This window comes from Psammomys obesus, unplaced genomic scaffold, assembly GCF_907164565.1.
Source record: "Psammomys obesus unplaced genomic scaffold, mPsaObe1.curated_primary_1811, whole genome shotgun sequence".
Lineage (NCBI taxonomy): Eukaryota > Metazoa > Chordata > Mammalia > Rodentia > Muridae > Psammomys > Psammomys obesus.
In genome coordinates this window covers 34,320,053-34,342,387 of record NW_026592118.1, presented here as the reverse complement: position 1 = coordinate 34,342,387, position 22,335 = coordinate 34,320,053, and the positions used below count along the sequence as shown (strand labels likewise).

General features: G+C 34.5%; 1 protein-coding gene across 4 annotated transcripts in view; it reads right to left on the bottom strand.

Moving 5' to 3' along the window:
- Positions 1-1,091: 1,091 nt before the first annotated feature.
- The window catches only part of Mios (meiosis regulator for oocyte development), a 38,846-nt gene continuing 17,602 nt past the window's right edge, over positions 1,092-22,335 (bottom strand). For all 4 annotated transcript variants that reach the window (XM_055612777.1, XM_055612776.1, XM_055612779.1 and 1 more), the window contains 8 exons: positions 19,255-19,509; positions 17,052-17,221; positions 14,854-14,919; positions 13,607-13,765; positions 9,121-9,273; positions 7,988-8,192; positions 2,226-2,355; positions 1,092-1,324 (listed from right to left, as the gene is read on the bottom strand). In XM_055612777.1, coding sequence (XP_055468752.1) covers positions 1,228-1,324; positions 2,226-2,355; positions 7,988-8,192; positions 9,121-9,273; positions 13,607-13,765; positions 14,854-14,919; positions 17,052-17,221; positions 19,255-19,509 — 1,235 coding nt within the window. In that variant the 3' untranslated portion in view covers positions 1,092-1,227. The remainder of the gene's footprint in view (positions 1,325-2,225; positions 2,356-7,987; positions 8,193-9,120; positions 9,274-13,606; positions 13,766-14,853; positions 14,920-17,051; positions 17,222-19,254; positions 19,510-22,335) is intronic.

Genomic DNA, 22,335 nt, shown 5'->3' with positions numbered 1-22,335 from the left:
TCAAGCACAAACTTCAGTTCAGTTCCCTACGCATAGCAGATGACCAAGATGCATGGTACAATTCCGTTCTCTTGAATCTGTCCTTTTAGGCAAAGGAAAATGGAAACAAAGTCCTTGAACTGGCCCCAAAACACATACTGTTAGCAATGTATATCTGAAGTAGAATCCAGGAATGCCCTTGTTTTGCCCAACAGCATGTAGTCTACCTTAGGGGAAAAAAAAAAAGATTCCAAAACAAGAAAGGGTCTGACAGCCCCATCAAACATATGATCTTGCATAGACTTCGAAGTCAGAAAACATTCCTGATGGTGAGAATTGTAAGTTAGAATGGTTAGTAAACTCCAAAGACAAATCAGAATTTTTGTAAAGAAAAAAAAATTTAAAAAATTTTTATCATGTTTTCCTAAATTTTCACTCACTTTTCTCTTTTGAAAAGAAAAAAAAGTTGTAAGGTACATTCTTAATGTTTTTATTCATTTCTTTACACACACACACACGTACGTGCTCCCCATGTGCGTGAGTGCACTTTCTTTGCCTCATGCCACAACACACTTGAGGAGGTCAGTTGATTCAGTGCTTCCAACACGTGTGTCCCAAGGATTACACTCCGGTCATCAGGACTGGCAGCAACCCCCTTACATGGCCTGCTCTTGGCTGGAATTTGTTGAGGAAGGGAAGAATGACCTATGTCAAAATCTTTTATATTAAAGTATACATGTATGAGGAAGAAAGTTCCTTAACACACACATGCCCATGTGTATTTTTCTCAAACACATTGTTAACAAATGTAAAAATTAACATTTTATCTGGAATGAATCTAAGCATGGATAAAACTCTGAACCACTAGATTGGCCATTTGGCTTTAAATATGTAGAGATTTCTATCAAAAGATAATCAAGTTCTCATTGAAAATGCAGGCACAAGGTCTGTTTTTATTCTAAAACCTATACATATTTATAATTTTGACAAAACCTAGAAAGTTCTTTCAAATGAACTTTTAACCTACGGAACAGCACCGATATTCATGTTCTGATGTTCATACCAGCAGCATTTACCTTTGAGAAGTATATCAAAATCACGCAAACATCAAATTGCTGATCTGATAGAATGATTTATTTTCCCCTTCTAGGGAAGTCATGAGTGACTTGTTCTGAGGTATGTTTCTGAACTATGAAGGACATCTATTCAGAACTCCACACTTGAAGGTTTCCCTCTAGGCGTAACATTTCATGGCTGGACAGTCTCTGCTGGTACCAGATTTCCTGTTGTATCCAACTGCATACATTTGCATGTGCATGCAGATACAGGACACTCTGCATGGTCCCTAAGAAGAGGTGAAATAATAGTTAGGAGCCGAAGCTTTACAAATGCATCTATGTTCCAATCTTCAAAATGCTACTGGGTTAAGTACAAGAATTAAGACCCACAGGAAAAGATGCATTGAAAACATCACATTAAAAACAACCAAAGTGAGCTTTGAAGAGAAAGTTCTCACTGCTACACTAGTACACCAAGTTAGTTTCCTCAGTTACTGAGGTGGTGGGGATGCACTAAGAGCTCAGATCAGCACAACTGAGACAAGGTACATGTGAGTGCTATGATAATGAATGGCACAGGACCATGGACTGCTCAAATCACTAAGTTTATCTTGGGAATTTCCATTCCAAGAGCTATTTATCCTGCGTTCACTTGGAAAAAATAATGTAGTAGATTTGTGTGTTTCTGTGTATATGTGTACATATGTATGTGTTATATTCAAAATTACATGACAAATTGTAGGATATCCTACAAGTGTAAATATCCTATTCCCCCAATAGGGTTAAATAATGTTAAACATTTAATCTATTCAAAGGATTTCTTATAAGTATACAGAAACTGAGGCAAAGTGTCACCATGTAGCCCTGGCTAGTCAAGAATTTGCTATATTCAGGCCGATCTTAAACTCATCTCATAGGGATCCACCTGCTTCTGCCTCCCAAATGGTGGGCTTAAAGGCAAGTACCACCATATACCTGGCACAGGTATTCCTTTTATAGCCAAACATTATATAAGATAATGATGGAACGGTTGTTACTACCTTTGTTAAGTCAAATAAGCAAATAAGTAAAAATAAAAAAGTAATTTTAACTAGACATAAAATGATACCAAGAGCCTAAACTATTTAAAAGGCTACCTGCTCTATGCCCTTTAACGGAAGATTATCAGGGAAGGAAAGTGCTGTTTACCTGAACCAACTAAGCATATGTCCAGCATGCCCACCATGCCGACAGTTGTGACACCAAGTAAACCAGTTGTTAAACTGAGCCAACTTTTTATCCTTGCTCAAGTCCACTTTTTCATCTGATTTGGATCCACCTATGGGAAAACAAAATGATTGCCATTAGCCACATCACAGCAGTTTAAGTTTCTTAAAGGGCAGTTCTGAAAGTATGTTAAAATAAAAATCATACACCATATTGAAATAGCAACTTTAATGTTAAGATCTAGAACTTAATAGTTTACATATATTATATGTATATTTACGTATATTATATACACATATAATGTGTATATGATTATATTATATAGATAATGTTCGTATTATATATAATATATGTGTATATTATATATGTAAACTATTACATAATATATAAAGTATATATTACTATATACATTACAGTATATATACATACAGAGAGAGAGAAAAGAGAGTGTGTTTGTTTTTTGTTTTTTTTTCCTAGATATAGTCTCACTGTGTAGCTCTGGCTGTTCAGGTTAGCCTGGAACTCGGAGATCTGCCCGCCTCTGTCTCCTGAGTGCTGGGATAAAAGATGTGTGCCATTATACCCAGCTGGTTTACCTATATTTTTAATGGTCAGCAAAAAACGAAAAGTGTATTATTCCCAAACCAATGAAGCAACTAAGTGAATTGAAAAGGTTTACATTAGTTAAAAAATCTTTCCAAAAAGAAATCTAGACTCAGGTTTCTGTTGAGTTTTACCAAACACCAACAGGACAGGTAATTCATCCACATAGACTCTTCCAAAGAGAATAAAAAGAAATCTCATGTTGAACCTCTTGGGACTGGTACAATTTACTAACAAAGTGACAAAACAACATGAGGAGGAAAGATTACAAAATAATCATCTCCTGGACAGACATAAAATAAGAGATAAAATGCTGGCAAACAGAATCTTGCAATACCACAACCCTACAATTCAGCAATTCTAATTATAGGTAAATATGTCAGAGAAATTGTGAACATATATTAAGCAGACACATTATTCATTATAGTAAAAATCTGAAAAGCAGAAGTTAACAGTATACAATAAAATTCTACTATACTCCTGAATGAGACATTTATTAGTAGTGAAAAAGTCTTTATGTCCAAGGTTAAAGAAAACAGTAAAACCCAAGAATAAACTCCATGTCATCTGCATAAAAGTCAAAATACAAGCAAAAGTGAATATGACAATGCTTGTGCATATAATCAACAAGCTAAGAAATTCAGTATTACATGGTTAGCCGTGAAAACGTAAACATACAAGCAACACTAAATAGAATCAGCAGGTTATATTTATATATTTCTGTGTGTATACATGTATTAAATTAGCATTTAAAAATTTAAAAGGCAGTCATAAGATTTGAGAGGTTATGGGAGAATTGGGAGGGGCTGGGGATAGAAGATGATATAATTATGTCTTATTTTAAAAATTAGTAAAAAAAGAAAGACTGGTATAAACAGAACTGCTTGTGATGGCAAGTGTGTTAAATAAACCCCAGTACTTGAGAGGCAAATGTAGGCTAATCTCTGAGTTCAAAGTAGCCTGGTCTACATAGTGAGGTGCAGGATAGCCAGGGCTGTATACTGAGATCCTGTCACAAAACTGAAAAAAAAAAAAAGACTGGTAGAGTTCCTGACTTAAACAAGGCGCAGGGAAGGGGACTCTTGGAGTTTCCCTTACCACAGTACATGACAAAGATTTTCATCCATGTTCAGTCCAAAAAGATTAAAAAAAAAAAGATTAAAAGACATGCACTTTTACATATGTTTATTTTACATATGCATCTTCACATACATTTTTGTTGACTTTTACTGTGGTACTTAACCTTCAGGCATGCTAGACATCACCAGCCTTTTCTACAGGCACTACTTTCCTGTGCCACTTCATGTTCCAAAAATGCTGGTTTTATTAATTTTGTCTAACGTATTGTTTTGTTTAGAACAAGTCAAATTAAAATATTTTAAGATCCCATACAATCACAGATTAAAAAACAGAAAAATAAATTAAGTAAAAATGTTAGGTATAATGAACAATGCAACTATTACATTTTAAAACATGTTATATATGAGAAATTCACCTGTTATCATTACTAGTTACACTTCAGTAACTATGGGAATAATTTAATAGCTATGAATGGTTTCCTAAAATATCTATAATAGTCTACTTTTGATACAAAGGTAAAATAACTCATAAATATTTATCAAATATAAATATCTGTATTTAATATGTAATAAAACAGTATTTGCCTTCATGTATGTCTATGTGCCAGCTGTGTGTGTAGTACCTGAGGAGGTCAAGAGGGCAGTAGATTGCTGGGACTGGAGTTACAGATGGCTGAGAGCCATCAGGTGGACACTAAGAATCACACCCAGGTACTCTGAAACAGCACCCAGTGCTCTTAACTGCTGAGCCGTTCCTCCAGTTCCTTTAACTCCTAACTTACACAGGTGACTTACTAGAACAGGCTACTTCTTTTTTAAAGAAACTGACATATGAAAGTCTGCCTTGCTACAAAGAGATAATTATTTTTACGATGAAGTGAATTAAGAAGATACAGAAGCAAAATATTTGAGGGAAATCAGAGCTTCACACATACCTAACATAAGAGTAAGTAGGAAATCAGTATAAAATCTAGCTTTAAAAATTGTTCTAGAAAGGTATCAATTTTAATGTGGTTTTATTTTTAGCACTTAGAACAACAACTACTAAGCGTTTGTAAAATTTTAAGAACTTATGTTAATTAAAACTTCTTAATATAGTTTGACCACGTAACTGAGGTTAGCAGTACATAACTCTCATGCTACTGATGTAGCTCAGTGGCAGAATGTGTGCTCATGTGCACATGTATGCGTGTGCGTTTGAGACAAAGAAGATAGATTCATGAATGCTGGGATTATGAGACTTGATGGAATTAATCTCTGACTACAGGCAAAGCACCTGAGAGGTCTATATAAACTGGGAGAGAAAGTTGGATTTCTGTTAGTTCTGTTTTGGAACTAGGAATCTTCTGATAAAAAGAAAAAATTCACTATTCCCTAATTACTGTATCTCAGTCTTTACAATTATATACAGACTCCTAATTTTTGCACTCTGCTTCCTGTGAATGCATTTCCTAGGCCCTGTGAAACTGAGGAGGCAGGCATGTGTTGTGTGACATAAACTCCCTGAACTGACCATCCATATCAAACACACATAGAAAGACTTTTCTGTGATCTTAATATATTAAAATTGACAAACCATCAAAGGACCAGCTCAAATGATTCCTTCTTTCTAGGGCTTTCCAGATCTTTCAATGTTTCTTTCAAAATTCCTAACAACTTTCCTGTAAAATAGTCTTCATTCTATCCCCAGGGGATGAAGCATTTAAAAATTAAAAATGTTTAAGGATTTTGCAAACATAATACAGAACAAATACAACCTTGTATAACACATCAAGAATGTCATATGTATGTGTAACAAAGTACAGTACAATTTTTGCAGTTAAGCATGTGGATATTCACAAATAAATAAAAATCTTACTAGTCTTGTTAATTTTGACCAGACTTTATTGCCAAATGAGAATGTTATAAATTCACTTTTAAAAATCCTCTGAAACCAAGTGTGGTGGTGAATCCTTACAGAGGCAGGGAGATATTTGAGTTTAAGGCCAGCCTGGTTTACAATTTGAGTTCCATGGTAGCCAGGGCTACAGAGAAAAACTCTTATGTCAGACTTCCCCTCCTTCCCAAAAAGAAAACAGAAAAAAAAAAAATCCTCTGGAATCTCAGATCTTTCTAAAGATTTTGATGACAGACACAGGACATGAGGACCGCTCCTTATTCCACAAAAGATATTACCACTTATTATTCTGTATTAATTATCTATGTTCCATGTTTACTGTACATCATGGCTTCTTGAATGCTTCTGGATTCATGTAGTTCAGTGCATCAGCCTTACCATAGTATGTAAGTTAGTGGTTACATTTGTATTATATGCAGAATTTATATCCAAGCCAAATATGGGAAGAATTTCTGAAACAAATGTTATGTTTTAACCATGGTATTCAGCATTTATATTAGTCTCCACAATAGCTTAAACTGTTTTATGACTTGATTTTTTCAATTCTAGATAATTATCTTTTCATACTTATTTCAAAACTAGAAAAGACTAAAATGTTATTATGAAATAAAAAATAAACCACACTGGAGTGGTAACAGAAGGCAAATATTCACTATAACTTCCTGAGATTTATGGCCCAAAGGCTATACTACTCTCTATTTTCATATATTGAAGTTCTCACATATATATGACTTATTTTGCTTTATTTTTTCTTGTACTAGATGAACTCCAAATTGTTTCATTTTTTTTAGTCCAATAAAGGCTACATAAAAATTAATGAGCATATAATATGTAAAATAAAAAATCTTAATTCAATTTAAAACCAAACCCTGGTTTAAATTCAAAGTCTGAGACAAAGGGTCATGAGTTCTAGACCAGCCAAGGGAACATAGTGAGACACTGTCTTAAATAAGTTAGTAAATAAATAAATACTAAGACATATATTGAAAAACATTACACATGGAGGAAAAAGACATTATGGCCACTTCCTCATTAGACTAGTGTACCAAATAACCAAATAAACAAATTTTATTAGTGTATTTACATATACATATACCAGTATGTGTCTATATGTAAATGTAAAATGTATATATGTATGTGTATATGTATATATGTAAAGATATATATGTAAATATTAAGACATATAATACACACACACATAATTATTACGACAGGGTTTCTCTATATAAGTAGCTCTGGGTATTCCGGAACTTTCTAAATAGACCAGGCTAGACTTGAACTCACAAACACCTACCTGCCTCTGCTTCCTGACACTGGGATAGCGTTTCCCACTATGCCTAGCCCATGCCAAAATGTTTTTGATAATGAATTTTGACATTAGTATCATTTGCAAGTTATAAAAATAACTAGTGTTCTTAGCCACCAAGTACATTATATTCAACTATTTGCTGTTCTCAAAACAATTCCATGTTAACCATAAAAATTAAAAAATATTTAGTATTTTTAATCATTAAAAATCATACTGGACCCAATGTGGTGACATATACCTTTAATCCCAGCACTTGAGAGGCTGAGGCAGGCGGGTCTCCATGAGTTCCGGGCCAGCCTGCTCTACATAATGAGAACCCTTCTCAACAACCAAACAACAACAAAAAAAACCACATCTATTTATTACATAATTGTCAAACTAGCAGAAGCAAAATCAAAACTGAGAACTAGAGTGTTCTTGTTTCTGGGCTAATAGTTTATGTCATAGAAGTAAGTATTAAATAAGGAGGAATGTGAAAGTTCTCTGAGACTATCAGAGAACTTTATGGATACGAGGGATTTGTTAATAGCTGGGAGTATACAGAATTTTAAATATAAAATCTGACATACTGGTAGAAGCCATGAGAATGAATAATTACAAAAATCCCTTATATTTAAGCTCTAATCATCAATTTTAAATTGGCCAGCATCTGTGAGATTACATGAGTTATCATAAATACAGATTTGTACTTTTAATATAGAGAATATACATTAAAGAGGTAATAAAATTTTCAAGCCAGTGAATTACTTTTTCTAAAAAAATAATACTGACACTAATATATATTTTACTTGTAACAATAACTCAATTATGTAGGAAAAATGAGTTCAGAAAAATATTTTGTGCAATTATGTCATACCAGGACAGCTAGAAACAGGTGTTCCCATATTAATGAGGCAAAGTGCACATCGAGGAAGTGGTTTTCGACACCCAGGGCAGCTTGTCACTTTGGACTTTGTTGGCGAGCCACTCACACCATACTGACTGAACCCTCTGCCCTGATGAGGCACAGTGGAACAACTGTAGGAGATTGATTTGCCGCAAAAATTACAACTCACAAACACCTACAAAGCAAACAAAAAGAACAATTTATTAGAACTCTATTGGAATTATAAAGTCTAATAATAACAAATTACATTTTAAAATTTTATTTTCCATTGTAAGGAAAGAGAAGAGAAAAAGGGGTTGGAGGTAGAACTCAGTATGAGACCAACTGCTTAGCACATACAAGGTCCCAGGTTCCATTCCAAGGACAAAATAAAACAACACTGACCACCACCACCTTTTCTAAGATGACAAAGAATTTAGGTTCTTGCAATACTACATTAAAAGTTCAGAACAAAGATGGTGTGACAGTACGAAGGTGCCCACTTGGCTTTATGAAAACTCTTCAGCTCTTCTGCAGCCTGGTTACATACAGCACAATACTCTTACTAAACACCTACTCCAGCTATAACAATGATTTCAACTTCCTACAAAAATAAAATGGCACTATCCACTGCTCACGATGAAGACAACCAAACATTTAACATCTAAATAGTATGATATTAAGTCGTTCACCTTATGTGATAACTGATCTCATATTAAAAATTTAATGCACAGATGTATGTTTTTACTTATTTTATTTAAAAAAATCTCCAAATTCTGCTCTATTGAATAGAAATAATAGATAAAAGCAATACAGAGATGAAATTACAAACACTAAGAGTCTGCAAGTTTAGATACTGATGAATTTCACACAGCCGTAGGAATTAAGCCTTCACTAAGATAACCTAGGCCTACTGTTCTTTGTTTTATCTCAAAGTTCAGTTATACAAGATGATTGTTAGGAAACAAACAAACAAAAAAAAAAACAGGAAAAATTAAGAACACAGTACAATCTAGAATAGACAAGGACAACAAGAGCTAGTCAAGATAAATAAAATAGGGTGATAATAATTCACGAATTTGATGCTCACATGTTAAAATTTGATTCTATGACAATCTACTTACCTGTGCTAAAGGCTTGGAACTGGGATCCAACTTACTCCTATGAATATCAAATTCAGCCCGTTTGTGCCAAAACCTCCAGGCATCTAATAAATTTCTGTAATTCTCAATCCAATATTGAACTCGTTCATCTTTAAGAACATCTAAAGGTGAACCCTAAAAAGAAAATACAAATTATTTCAAACATTTCAAATGTCCTGTTTAAATCAGAGTATTCTGGGTAAAACATGAGTATGAGTAACTCAGAAGAAATAGGCTTTTTTTGAAAAACTTGCTCCTAATGAGGATTTGGCTAAAACAACGGCAGCCTCACAAATCTACCTTAAGCTGGACTTCACTAGTGATACAAACATGCACTAACATAATTTGACCAGGAAGAGAAACTCCCTTTTGAGTTTAAGGAGCATCCACATTCCTGGCTAATGCAGTAAATGGTGATAAGAAAACCCCCTTGTCCCAACTATTAAAATTTATGGATTCAAAACCTCTGTTTATTATGAATCCAAATTGAACATCAAAACTACTTAATAACATTTAAACGAATACAGAGCCTGGCCCTTCATATCTGGTAGTGAAATGCTTTTGAGTAAGTTAAATATGAGATGTACATAGGCATTAGTCAGAAGCAAGAATTGGCTTTCCTTATATTTACTTTAAAATTCTTATTCAGAACATCAATTTCTGGCCAGTGGGAGCATCTCTAAAACAGATGTAAGCATCAGAGTTGGCAGAGGAAAGCTTTAATACAGTATGTAGCACATTTAAAGAAATGTGCTTCAAACACACACACACACACACACACACACACACACACACACACACACACTAATAGAAAATAAGTCCTTTAACCAGTGAGAAAAACAGAATCTAACCTGAGAAATGTAAACTATAACAAAGTTGACAATCTACAATTGAAATGCAAAATAACTAAAATTAAGAATTGCCTCAAAAGCTGGGCTTGGTGGTGCACACCTGTAATCTCAGCACTCAGAGAGGTGGAGGCAGATGTAATGCTGTGGGTTCAATGTCAATCTGGTTCACAAGACAGCCAAGGCTACACAGAGAAATCCTGTCTCAAAAAAACCCCAAAATCAGAAGGAAGAAAAAGAAACCCTCCCCTACCAGTGGATTTGGGGAGGGGAGTGTGTGGAGGAGGGGGAGGAAGGAAAGGATTGGGAGGGGAGGAGGGAAGGAACTAGAGGGGGGGATACAAAGTAAATAAAGTATAATTAAAAATAAAAAAATAATGGAAAAAAAATAAAAGAGTAAACTTGAAAAAAAAAACCAAAAAAATTAAATTAAATTAAATTAAAAAATTCCTCAAGACCAGAAAGAACAGGCCAGTGGAGATGAGACAAAGGGGGATGAATCAGAACAAAGAATAAATTAAATTATATAATTACCAGAGAAACCCATTACTTTGTATGCTAATTTAAATAATTAATTTTAAAAGTACTTTTGAGTGTAGGAGAAAAAAAGAAATTCCCTGGCAAGTGTAATAGCCAAAGGCATTAAAGTGACAGAGAGAAGAATAACAAACCAACATTAATTGTCCAATTGAAGCTGGGCATGGAAGCATACCACACCACTCAGCACTCAGAGGCAGACGTAGGCCGATCCCAGTGTGGCCTACAAAGTGAATCCCAGGCCAGCCAGAGCTACACAGTGAAACCCTGTCTTAGAACAAAATGAGAAAAAAAGAAAAAGAATTTGTCTAATTGAACAAGAGGAGGTAAATAGTAAAAAAAGAAGGAAAATGAACAGAAGCCCAGAATCTGACTAGTAGAACTTGTTTACCATATGTAGAATAAGGTGAAGAAGAAAAGAACAAGTGTGGAAGAGAAAAAGTTACACAGAAAAAAAAAAAATACCAAAACATTGAAAACCTGGTGAAAAAAATGTTAAATGACAGATCCAAGAAGCTCAGTAATCAATACAAGGATGGGAAAGAACTGTAACTAAACACGAGAGACCAAAGAATTAAAAATCAGTGGGTATTGTTTTAAAGTTTAAAGCACAAACTTGAATGAAGGCTAGCTGGGTGGAGACAAGTTCAGCCACCTGCCAGGAAGAACTACCCTTAATGCATTCTTTTCCTGCCCACTAGAGATACAGTTACTAGGAAACCAGCCCATCCCACTAGGAAGGAAAGCCAGACCATTAATGGTTTGGGGGCCTTCCTAGAGCCAATCAATTCAAAGTGCAACACCCTTTTTGTGTTTTGACCAATAGATACTTGCCAGGCAGGAATCCCCTTGCTTTGGGCATTCTGGGAGGGACTGGACTTTTTAAATCACCCAACTAACCTGAGCAAGAAGCTCTCCACTCTCACCATTTCAGCAATGAGGGTGTGTGAGTCCAAGCTATAGCTTGTAATAAAAAGATCCTCATGTGTTTTGCAACGGACTCAACTCCTGGTGGTCTTTTGGGATCTCACGAATCGGGAACAACAACACAACAGTGTCTCTATTTTTTTTTTTTAAATCAATCAAGAAGGGGGACTTCTTAAGAGAATTTCATAGAAACATGAAACATCACCTAGAGGGAAACAAGGAAAATAGCTAATTTCTCACTAGAAACAAATGAGGCAGAAACAGTATAATGCACTTTAAAGTGCTACAAGAAAAAAAAATAAGATAAACTAAATGCTTCTGTTAAAATGTAAAAGCTGGGACAATCACCTGTACTTCAAGAAATGCTATAGAATAAACAGGGTGATGAAACAGATTAAACACAGTTCCACAGGGAGGACACACACCAGAAACAGTAAATAAATAAATAAAAAGTGTAACCTTTCCGTTCTTACACTTTATAGAAAAGACAAATTACTGTCTAAAGCAAAAAAAAAAGTAATATAAGTTGGAGCTTATGATGTATATAAAATAAAAAATGGGACTGCTGAGAGAAAAAAAAAGGTGCATAAATGAAAATACTCTGTTACAATACTTGTGAAATGCAAAGTTTAAGAACCGCCCCCCGCCCTGAGGGAGGAGCAGCCCTGCTAGGCCACAGAGGAGGACTTTGCAGCCAGCCAGTCCTGAAGATACCTGATAAACCAGGGTAAGATGAAATGGGAGGAGGTCCTCCCCTATTAGTGGATTTAGAAAGGGGCAGGGAGGAGATGAGGGAGGGTGGGATTGGAAGGGAATAAGGGAGCAGGATACATTGAGATACAAAGTTAATAAACTGTAACTAATATTAAAATAAATAATAAAGAAAAAAGAAAAACCCAGTGCTGGATGTGAGGTAGGAAAGAGAAGGCATATTATGACATGTCAGGTGTGACCTGCAGTGTAAGAGAGAATGGGACTATTTGGGTCTCACAGTGAGACCCAAAGCAACAGCTTTCACAAAAAGACGGCAAGAAGGATGCAACTAAAAGCTAATAGAAGAGTTAAGATGAAATACAGAATAGGCACAAAATAAGGCAGAAAGAAAGAAACACAACCTGATTCAACTCAGGAACAAAAGAGAGGAGAAACAAAAACACCATGATGGTGGAGTTAATCTTGGCCACATAATTGTAAAGAGGAAATATCCCAACTAAAAAAAAAGCAATTATCAGACTAGTTTTTTTCAAAGGTCTTTTCATGGCTGTATTTTAACTTTTTACAACTTGTGCTGTTACCAACCCAACTGTACTTTGTAACATGTATCACTCCTTAATTTAAAAGACTAAGATCTCATTCCAGTAAGAAAACTATATGGAGGAATACCTTTTCTCACATGGGTGATGGCTTGATACCTTACATAAGCTCACTGTGCATTTTGAGCCAGCATTAGGGAAAGCACACAGGAAAGCACACAGAAGGGGAGCAGGGTAAACACACTTTGTTTAATGAGGTAAGGCAGGCTTTCATACAAAAGGAAGACGTCATCAAGGAGAGAGGTGCTCAGGACATGAAAGGCTGGAGGCCTACTGGACGTAGCACGACACAATGAGTTCATGTTTCACACACAAAAGTAAAGTAGAAAGTAAGCTTTTCCTGGAATCTGGTTTAACCTCTGGACAGTTAAAGCAGTGAAAAAAATGTCAATGAACTACTTATTCAAATTACCCTGTTGGTAATAAAAGGGACACTGAAGGTTAAAAAACCAAAGTATAATTTCCCTTCGGCTAGTCAAATGAAACCAAAACCACACTGTGATCAGGAGAGGGAGTCCTTTATGGAAGGTGGGTTAAACTCTGTGATCTGAGGCAATGAAGAAACTTTCTCTGGTTTCATCTGAGCTTTACATGAACTCAAATACAGTCAAGACAGGTATTTCTCAGACTAAAAAAAAAAAAAAAAACAAAAAAAAACAAAACCCAGATAAGCTGATGAGGCAATTAGGGATAGTAAGATAAAACACACTTCCTCAGCAGATCAACGAGCTCAAACCACAAACTAAAACTCCCCAGTAAGGAAGAGAGCATAGGAACTTGAGCTAAGGAGACACTTAGCATGCAGACTGTGGCTCGGCTTCCTTGCTTTCACACTGCACTAACCTGTAACATGCAGTAGCTTGCCGTCTGGACATCTCCAGTTCTGTCCACATAGCTCTCCATCAAGTCCACTCCATCTTTAGTGAGGCCTGTAAGCAAGATTCCTTCCAAATTTCCAGCCTCTTTCATTTCATTGGTCAGCTTTTCGATGTATTTATTTAACTGAAAAATTCAAAGTGATTTTTCTGATGTAATGTTTCATTGTGCATTTTATAACTGAGATTACTATATATATATATTTTTTTTTTTTGAGAATTACTGTATTTAAAACAATTTTATTCTTGATGGAAAGTATTTTAAGGAAGAAACCCCGGCCAAAATCAAGATACATACTAAGAAGTGGACATCAGTTTCAAGTTCTAATACAGTATCCAAAATCACTTTGTTTTTGTGCAGCATATGTGCAAAGGCATGTGTGGAGAACAGAAGTTGACACCAAATGCTTTCCTCAATAGCTTTCCACGTTGTATTTCAACACAGAACCTCCACTGAAGCTGGAACTCGATTTGATTGTGTGGCAGATCAGTAAGCTTCAGGGAGCCTCCTGTCTCTGCCACCAGCCCTGGGACTACAAGAATTGCACTCTGGTATTTCCACAGGTTCTAGGGGGTTCAAATCAGGTCTCTGAACTTCTGCAGTGAGCACTTTAACAACTGCTGTCTCCCTAGCTCCCACATTCATTTTGAAAAATACACGACATTTCCTATGTTTATAGATGGCTAACTCTAAGAGAAGTGTCCTCTTTTCAGCAAGTTCTTGTCTATCATGGTAGTATATGACAGTACCAGAAAGTTGGAGTTCTAGGTTCAAACTCATATAAACTATTCCTTTGCATGGTCTAATTTCATCCTATTCCAAACTCCAGCCAATATGTCTCCCCATATCCCCAACATCATGTCATTATCACAGCACTACCGGTTATCTGTATGCCATCCTGACTAACTCAGAGGCAGAAGGTAAGTGTTTACACACTGAAAATCAAAGACTGGTGTATGGCATTACTAAAACCTGAGCTTAAAATTTGTATCTGCTAAACTCTCTTCTAAATGCAAAAATAAACCAAAACATCAACTCAGCATTCTAAAACAAATTTAGTTACCACATGTATATTTATAATTTCAATGAAATAACTGCCTTTTTGATTTTATATAAATATCTTACAGGCACATAATTATATGTAAAGATTAGTTTCTTAAGATAATTCATAGTAAACATTAATCACCTCAAATATGGAATTGAATCATTCTCACCTGAGCATCACCAAGGAATTTACAAGCAAATGCCACTCTGTCACGTACTGCAACTTTGTTTTCATACTGGGGAAACAAAACAATTGAATTGTACATACCACAAATTTTCAGTTTTTACAGAGACATATGCACGTAGTATTTAACTTTATTTTCAAATACATTGCAAAGATATCGTTCAGATGCTAGAAGAGTCACCTACTGCCCAAGAAGCCTTTTCTGATGTTACTATTAGGAAACAGAGTATGAAAGTCATTGTCCTTGACAGTAAAAATTTATCTTTCAAATACAGACCTATCTAATTCAGTTATCTAGCTGTAAAAAAAGAAAAAAAATCAAGTTTATTTTTCTCTAACACCAATATAAGCTAACTAGATGCCATTTAATCTTTCTTTTAAAGCAATTAATTTTGGAGAGTCAGCTACATAAAATTAATCACCAAATCTAGGAAAGCTGTAAACTGGGCATAACAAAACAGATTTTCATTAAGAATACTAATAACTTGGGGCTGAGAAGATGGCCCAGTGGTTAAGAGCACTGGCTACTCTTCTAGAGGATCTAGGTTTGCTTACCCAGTCCCCACATGGCAGCTCATGAACACCTGTAACTCCAGGTCCAGACTGGATCGGATGTTCGCATCTGGCTGGCCTTCTCAGACACTGCACACATGTGGTACAAACCTCCCTGTAACTCTATATACAAAGACTAAAACTTGTAAATAGGCACTTCTGTCCAATACTGCTATATAGGTGGTTTGCAGCAGAATCTTCAGAGGCAACATTTTATTCATCAATGTTATTTTTAAAAATTACTTTGAAAATGTTACTATAAATTTAGAAAGGTCTTATTTTTTTCCTTATTGCAAAATTAGTTGCAATAAGGAAAAAATAATTTATAAGTAGCTAAAAGATCCACTATCTATCTCAAAATCATTCTTTAAAGGAATATTCATTTTTAAAACCTAACATTTTTTCAGTTGATACCCTTTTATTGACTTTTCTTCAATTACAAAATATGAGTTTATCTTTGGAAGGTAATAATCTCCTAGACTCAGTTAAAAAAAAAAAAAAGGGTTTATAACAAAATTGGATCCATTTTATATCTGAAAAAAAGCTCAATCCCTAAGTGTTAACTGAATGGCTAAAGTTAAACTATGGCAGAGCAAAGACTGGAAGTTTTTTCTGGCTTCTAAATTCAATACTTATGGTAACAATATAAAAATATAAAATAAAATTACATAGACATTAAATTAAATACATTCTTGAAATGGTTTGGATATATGAACTTCTTTGTCAGCTCTCCCTATGGGTATAAGAAAAGAAGGGATCTTATTATAGGTCACTAATTAAAATACAGAAACGTAATTTTCAAACAGTGAGCAATATGTTCACTTCTTTTTCTCATTTCTGTTATTCTCTAGCACTTGCAGAGCAAGCACAACACTTAAAATCTTTTGTTTAACAAAAGTAGTAATAACAGTTAAAAATAAACATTCCTAGATATCAATCTGAAGAGGTCAGAAAGATTCACTAGAAATTTATTAAAAGCAATGGACAAAATTAACTGGACATTGTCAAAATGGATAGTAATATTCTTTCGAATTTTCAGTATTATACCTCAATAAAACATGTTTTCTAAATCTTATAGAATGACAATTACTGAAACAATACATATTTTATAAGAAATGTTCTAACAACAAACAGAGAACTAAATCTTAATAAAGAAAGTTCTTTTCATTGCTGGAAAAAAGACAAACAGTACAAAGCAAAGTGGTTTTAATGTTAATATTGTAACTCAACAACTGAAATGGATAAGGAAACCTCGGTTCCCTCTTTCTTCAGTTTGTGGTAAGGAAGATATGATGTGATTTGACTAAATCAAGAAAGAAAATAAATGACTGAAAGACTAAATACAATGTAGTTTATTATAATTAGTGTGATAATATAATTTATTTTCCAACTAGGTCTTGTCTAAAAATGACCAGTGTTTACTCATGATGTATGGACACTTTAGCCAAAACTGAGTGATCATCAGTTGTCAACACAGGCATGCTCACATGCATGTGCATACGCACAATATTTAAACAGCAAATGCATGCGTGTGTTTACAGTTATACATTTCTACAGCTCAGTTCTTCAGTAAAAGATAAAATAAGCCTTGGTTCTGTATTATAGAGCATCTAGGGAAACAAAATTACTCACCAAAACCCCATCATAAGCTCCTGCCTCACTCGTCAGAAAGGCAAACATGACACACAGATAAGGATTGTTGAGCTGCAGGCGGAGCGTGCTGCACATCTCTCTCCAAAGGGAGTTCTTCTCATCCGTATAGCCTGATAAAGCCATTGCTACCACATTGAGATTCAGATCTCCTGTAGGTTAAAAATATACAGCCAGTCAAAGTTATCAGAAGCTTAATAACCCCTTTCCCCACAGTTCTTAAATCCTCAACACGGTGAACCACAGGGTGAATTTTTATCCCATGAAAAAGAAACCCATTTGAATAAGAAAAAATTAAGACTGTTAAATTTGGTATAGTACAAAAAAAAAAAAAAAAACAAAAACAAAAACAAAACTCATTCTTAAAAAACAACTCATATACACACTTGTAAGTCCTGTGCAGTTTAAGTACTTTTTTCTGCAGTACTGGAGAATGAACTCAGAATTCCACTAGCATGCTATACCACTGAGCTACTTCCACAGCAAGTACATTTAACTTTCAACTTCTTCATCCAGCAGTTTCTCATATGTTATACAATTATTTGGTATCTAAATGAAGACAAGTGAGACTATCTCTCCAAAATCAGTGCCACCCTTACCATTAAGGTCATCTATGCCATTCCAGAGTAAAGCTACTTTACCACGTAATCATAATTTTCAAAGTTTTATTTTCCTATTTCTAATTCTATAATACATAGCCTTATATACAGTGTCAAACGGAGAAAAAAAAACAGTATTTTGGTATTTTTATTATAATATACTTAGAAACTTTTCTAAGCCAAAAAGAGCTGTCGGGATTATAAAAAACTGCACTTAGACACATTTACACAAAGCATTGATTACCATCATAAACAGTTGCTCTGTGGTACACAGCGCTCTGAGGAAGCTGCCAACCTGTTCTTTAGTTCTACATGGCTTCTAAGTTTCACTCCAAAAGTGAAAGCTATACTCTCTCAAATATTTTGTCTTTTCTCTGAAACCTTTTCTACCTTTCTTACAGCTTTCTTATAGTTCTTCATTCTAACCATTCTTTCTTTTCCAACTAAAATAATACCTCCACTTTCTATTCTCATCAGCCTCATTATTCACTTTTACAAAAATGTTTTCCAAGATACTTGGTGCTTACTTCTTCTGCATAATCTATTAAGTTTTAAATCTTTTAAAATAAAACCATGCAGATACAAAATTTTCCCGGTACATAATATGCTTTCAGGTTGTAGCAAAATTAAATTAGAAGCAGAGTCCTTTCTGTGGAGAAGGGGAGCTGCTGCACCTTGACCCCTGGGTCTCCTATATGTTCTTTTTTTCTAATGGCTGGAGCATTCCCTGAAGCAAAAGTAAAGAGGCTCAGGGCAAAGCATTAACTTTTTTTAACTTTCAGAATGAAACTAAATATATTAGTCAATTTCATGTTTTTGTTTGTTTGTTTGTTTTTTATGGTATAACTGAACTACAATGAGTTAAAAGTGAACCAAAGCAAGTAAGAATTCAGTATTCTAAATATTCAGAAATGATTGTCTATGTGTATTAAATGGCTATATGTACCTTAGGAATTTTCAAGTGAACTATACCTGATAATAAATAATAATAATAATAATAATAATAATAATAATAATAATAATAATGATAATGTCTTTTTTTAATGATTTGTTTTCCTAAGGAGCCTCTGAAAAATTCTCAAAGAAAGAAACTTTATCACTTTTCCTTCCTTCCATCCTTTCTTTCTCTTTCCTTCTATGCTGCACAGAACATATTAAACTCAAGTAGAAACATTTCCCTGATCAAAACATGCTTTTCATAAGAATCTATTTTGCCCTAAACAAAAATTATCATTTAGTTTACTACCAAAAGACAAAGTATACACTAAAATATATTCAGTTGTTTTAAGAGTGCTTAAAACTAAAGCAGTTCCAATGTAATTTCTTATGCATATGATCTCTCTTTAAAAATGAAAACAAGGAAATATATGCTAGAAAACTTCTTATATTATTATTATTAAAATATCATTTAAGATACTAGGTTTTTGTCCTATCCCAAAGCATATATTAATGGAATTGGCTAATATTTCCTGCTTGGCACTATATTCTCTCCCTATCAATAAAAACGATATTGATTAGATAAGTGATAATAAAATCCTTTCTTTAGGACTCTCTGAACTGTCAATTCTCAGAACATAACCTAATACCTTTTTCTGAAGATGCCCCTTCATTCAGGATTTGGATTGCTCGCCGAATATCCAAGTTGAACAAAGCCACAGCAGCTGCTCTTTCCCATTCTCCTTCTTGCACAAGAGAGTTCAAAAATGGCCCCACATCTATATCTGTTCCTTTTTTTATCCACCCACAAAGCTGTAATGCTAAAATCCTCTCTTCATTTAAGTTCTGAATATCAGTTTGTTTTTCCAAGCAACTCCAATTATGTCTGCTGCTTTCCACCATTCCTAAAAACAGAAAACATTTTTATATTATTATTTTAAAACATATAAGGAAACAATTCTTTACAAGTAAACATTTCAACATTTAGAATATTCAACTTCTCAGCCATAATCTTATCTTATCATAATTTTATGATAGCATAAATAAGCAGTATACCAAATGACTCACCGTAATTGAGTTACTAAAAAACAATTGCTGTAAGAATGTATGGTCAGGTCCATACAGTCTCTGCTTCAACCCTCTAACCTAAGACAGATCCCTCTTTTATCTAACTCAATTGTTTTCTTTATGTCCTGCAGACAGCTTTTAACATAAGCTTTCACATCTATTCTCTCACTAGAACACAAGCTCCAATAAATAGACACCTGAATTGTTTTATTTGCAAGGAATGCCCTCTACCTTGGCGATCTAAGGCACTTGATATCTTTCTTTTTCTTCTTCTGTGTATCTGTATCACATATTCCTTACCAAGGGACAGCTGAACCACTTCTATCTGACATGCATAACTATCCATATATGCATGAAAAATGAGATTACAGTCATCAAAGGAATTCAAGGAAATAATAAAGAGAAAATACCTTTTTGTAATGAAAAAACTATTTTTATAGCATTATTTACACTAAAATCACAGTAGGTGGTGATAATGGCAAGGAAATTTCATAAAGAACAATAATGCAAAGAAAAAAACATACAAACATGAAGTTTAGGGATTCTAACAACTATAACAAATTCCTAAATATTCTAGAAAGTTTTATGATCAAATTGTCAAAAATAAGTTTTTTTCAGGAAAAAAAATATGGAGTAGGAAACATGAGTGTCCATAATATTAAGTAACTTTTTTACTTAATTTATAAGTTACATATGATATACTTAATATATAACTCAATGATACTTATATAAGTAACTAGATCAATAGCACATAAATGAGCTTTTAGAATTCACTCTGCTGATTGTAGGCAGAATGAAGTGGTTTCCACAGCCTGGGAATCACACCGTTGAATAATGCCCTTCTCTAGAATTTAAGAGGAATTTGTGATTTCATTCTTAACAACAGCATAGCAGAGATGAAAAAAATTTTACAGATGTAGATGAAGTCCTTAATTCATTTGACTGTGAGTGACTCAATGGGCAGCTATGTGGTCTAGGCCCTATGTTAAACAGGCTAACCCTTAAAGAGAGTCAACAAGAAGAGAAGCAGTAGAAGCTGGTCTTAAAGCAGGCAGAGCTACCATGTTGGTAAGGAAGTCTATGAGAAGGCAACCTAGCAAAGGACTGTAAACAAACTTTAGAAGCCATGGATAAGGCGTGGCCATCACCCAACCAGAAAGAAGGACATAACTTAGTTCTACTAGGAACCCTCAGACTCGCAGCCTCTGGTCACTAAAGCCAAATATGACAACCGCCTCCCCCCACCACCACTCCCATTAATAAAGGATTTGTGTATCCTTCTATCTAAAGCCAAATCTCACCTAAATCCAACACCTTCCCATTCCTAGGAACTTTCTTTTACCTCATACATGTATCTTCAACCTGTTTCTGTGATTGCTGAAACAACCACATGAATTTAGAAGAACAAATATTCTGATCTCTAGAAGAAAATACTAAAAGTTTAGCCACAACCTTCATTTTTAGCTTTGTGATGGAAAACAATAAGACTCTATGTTATAGAAAAGTAATACAGGGTCCAAAAATGACTAGCTACATTAATCTGTCAAGGGATCAAAATAACAAACACTAAAAAGAGAAAAATAACTGGTTGTGGTGATATATGTCTTTAATCACAGAACTAGGGAGGCAAAGGCAAATGGATGTCTATAGGAGTTCCAGACCAGCCTGGTCTATATACTAAATTCCAGGATATCCAGGACTACATAGATAGATCCTGCTTCAAAACAAACAAAAAAATTGAGAGGAAAATATTTAAAACTTAGTTGTTACCTTTAAGTAAATCTTTATATAGGTATATCTACATATATAAGTAAAAATTAGTCTAAACACTTACAAGTAGTAAAAAAATACTACTATATTTTTATATATATAGGTCTAACTTCTCCATCTCCACAAACTTAAAATTCAGTTTTAGGTAACTTGTGTGATTATCACCTTGGTGTTAGTTTGTGATAAGTCTAAAATATTATCCATGTTAGTATTAATTTTAAACTATACCTTTTTACTTTATGGAGAAGTTGTAAGCTAAGTTGTTTAAAATTGAAAAATTATATTTGAAACTATTATTGTATGGTTCTGTGGATTAAATGCTGGCTTGACTATGCTAAGCTGGTACTCTATCACTGAACTGTATCAACAGTTAAGAGTTTTTCTTTGTGGGGTGGGGCGTGGAGAGGTTGGATATGGGGTGTGAATTCAAGACTTCATGTATCTAAGTACCAATCTATTGCTGAGCAACAATCTCAAACCAAAATTACCACCCCACACTCCGCCTGTCACAGGCTCTCATATGGTCCAAGCTGGCCCTGAACTCATTATGTAACCAAGAATAAGCTTAAACTTCTGAGCCTTCTCCCAAGAGTCAGGACTATAGGATTCAACGACACACTCAGTTTTATGCAGTGCTGAGGATTATACCTGGGGCTCCCTACATGCCAGGCATGTCTACCAACTCCAGCCCCAAGTTACTTATTTTTAAATACAGCAATTTTAATATAATAACCTGAACTCTGGCAGCTCAGAGACTCTTTCTTAGCTTGGCAACTATATTATGGGTAATTAGGGTTATCAAAAGCATGTAATATCATGAATTTCAAATGTATCATTACACTACAATTTTAATAACCATAAAACGTTAACATATCTATAAAGTAGAAACCTGT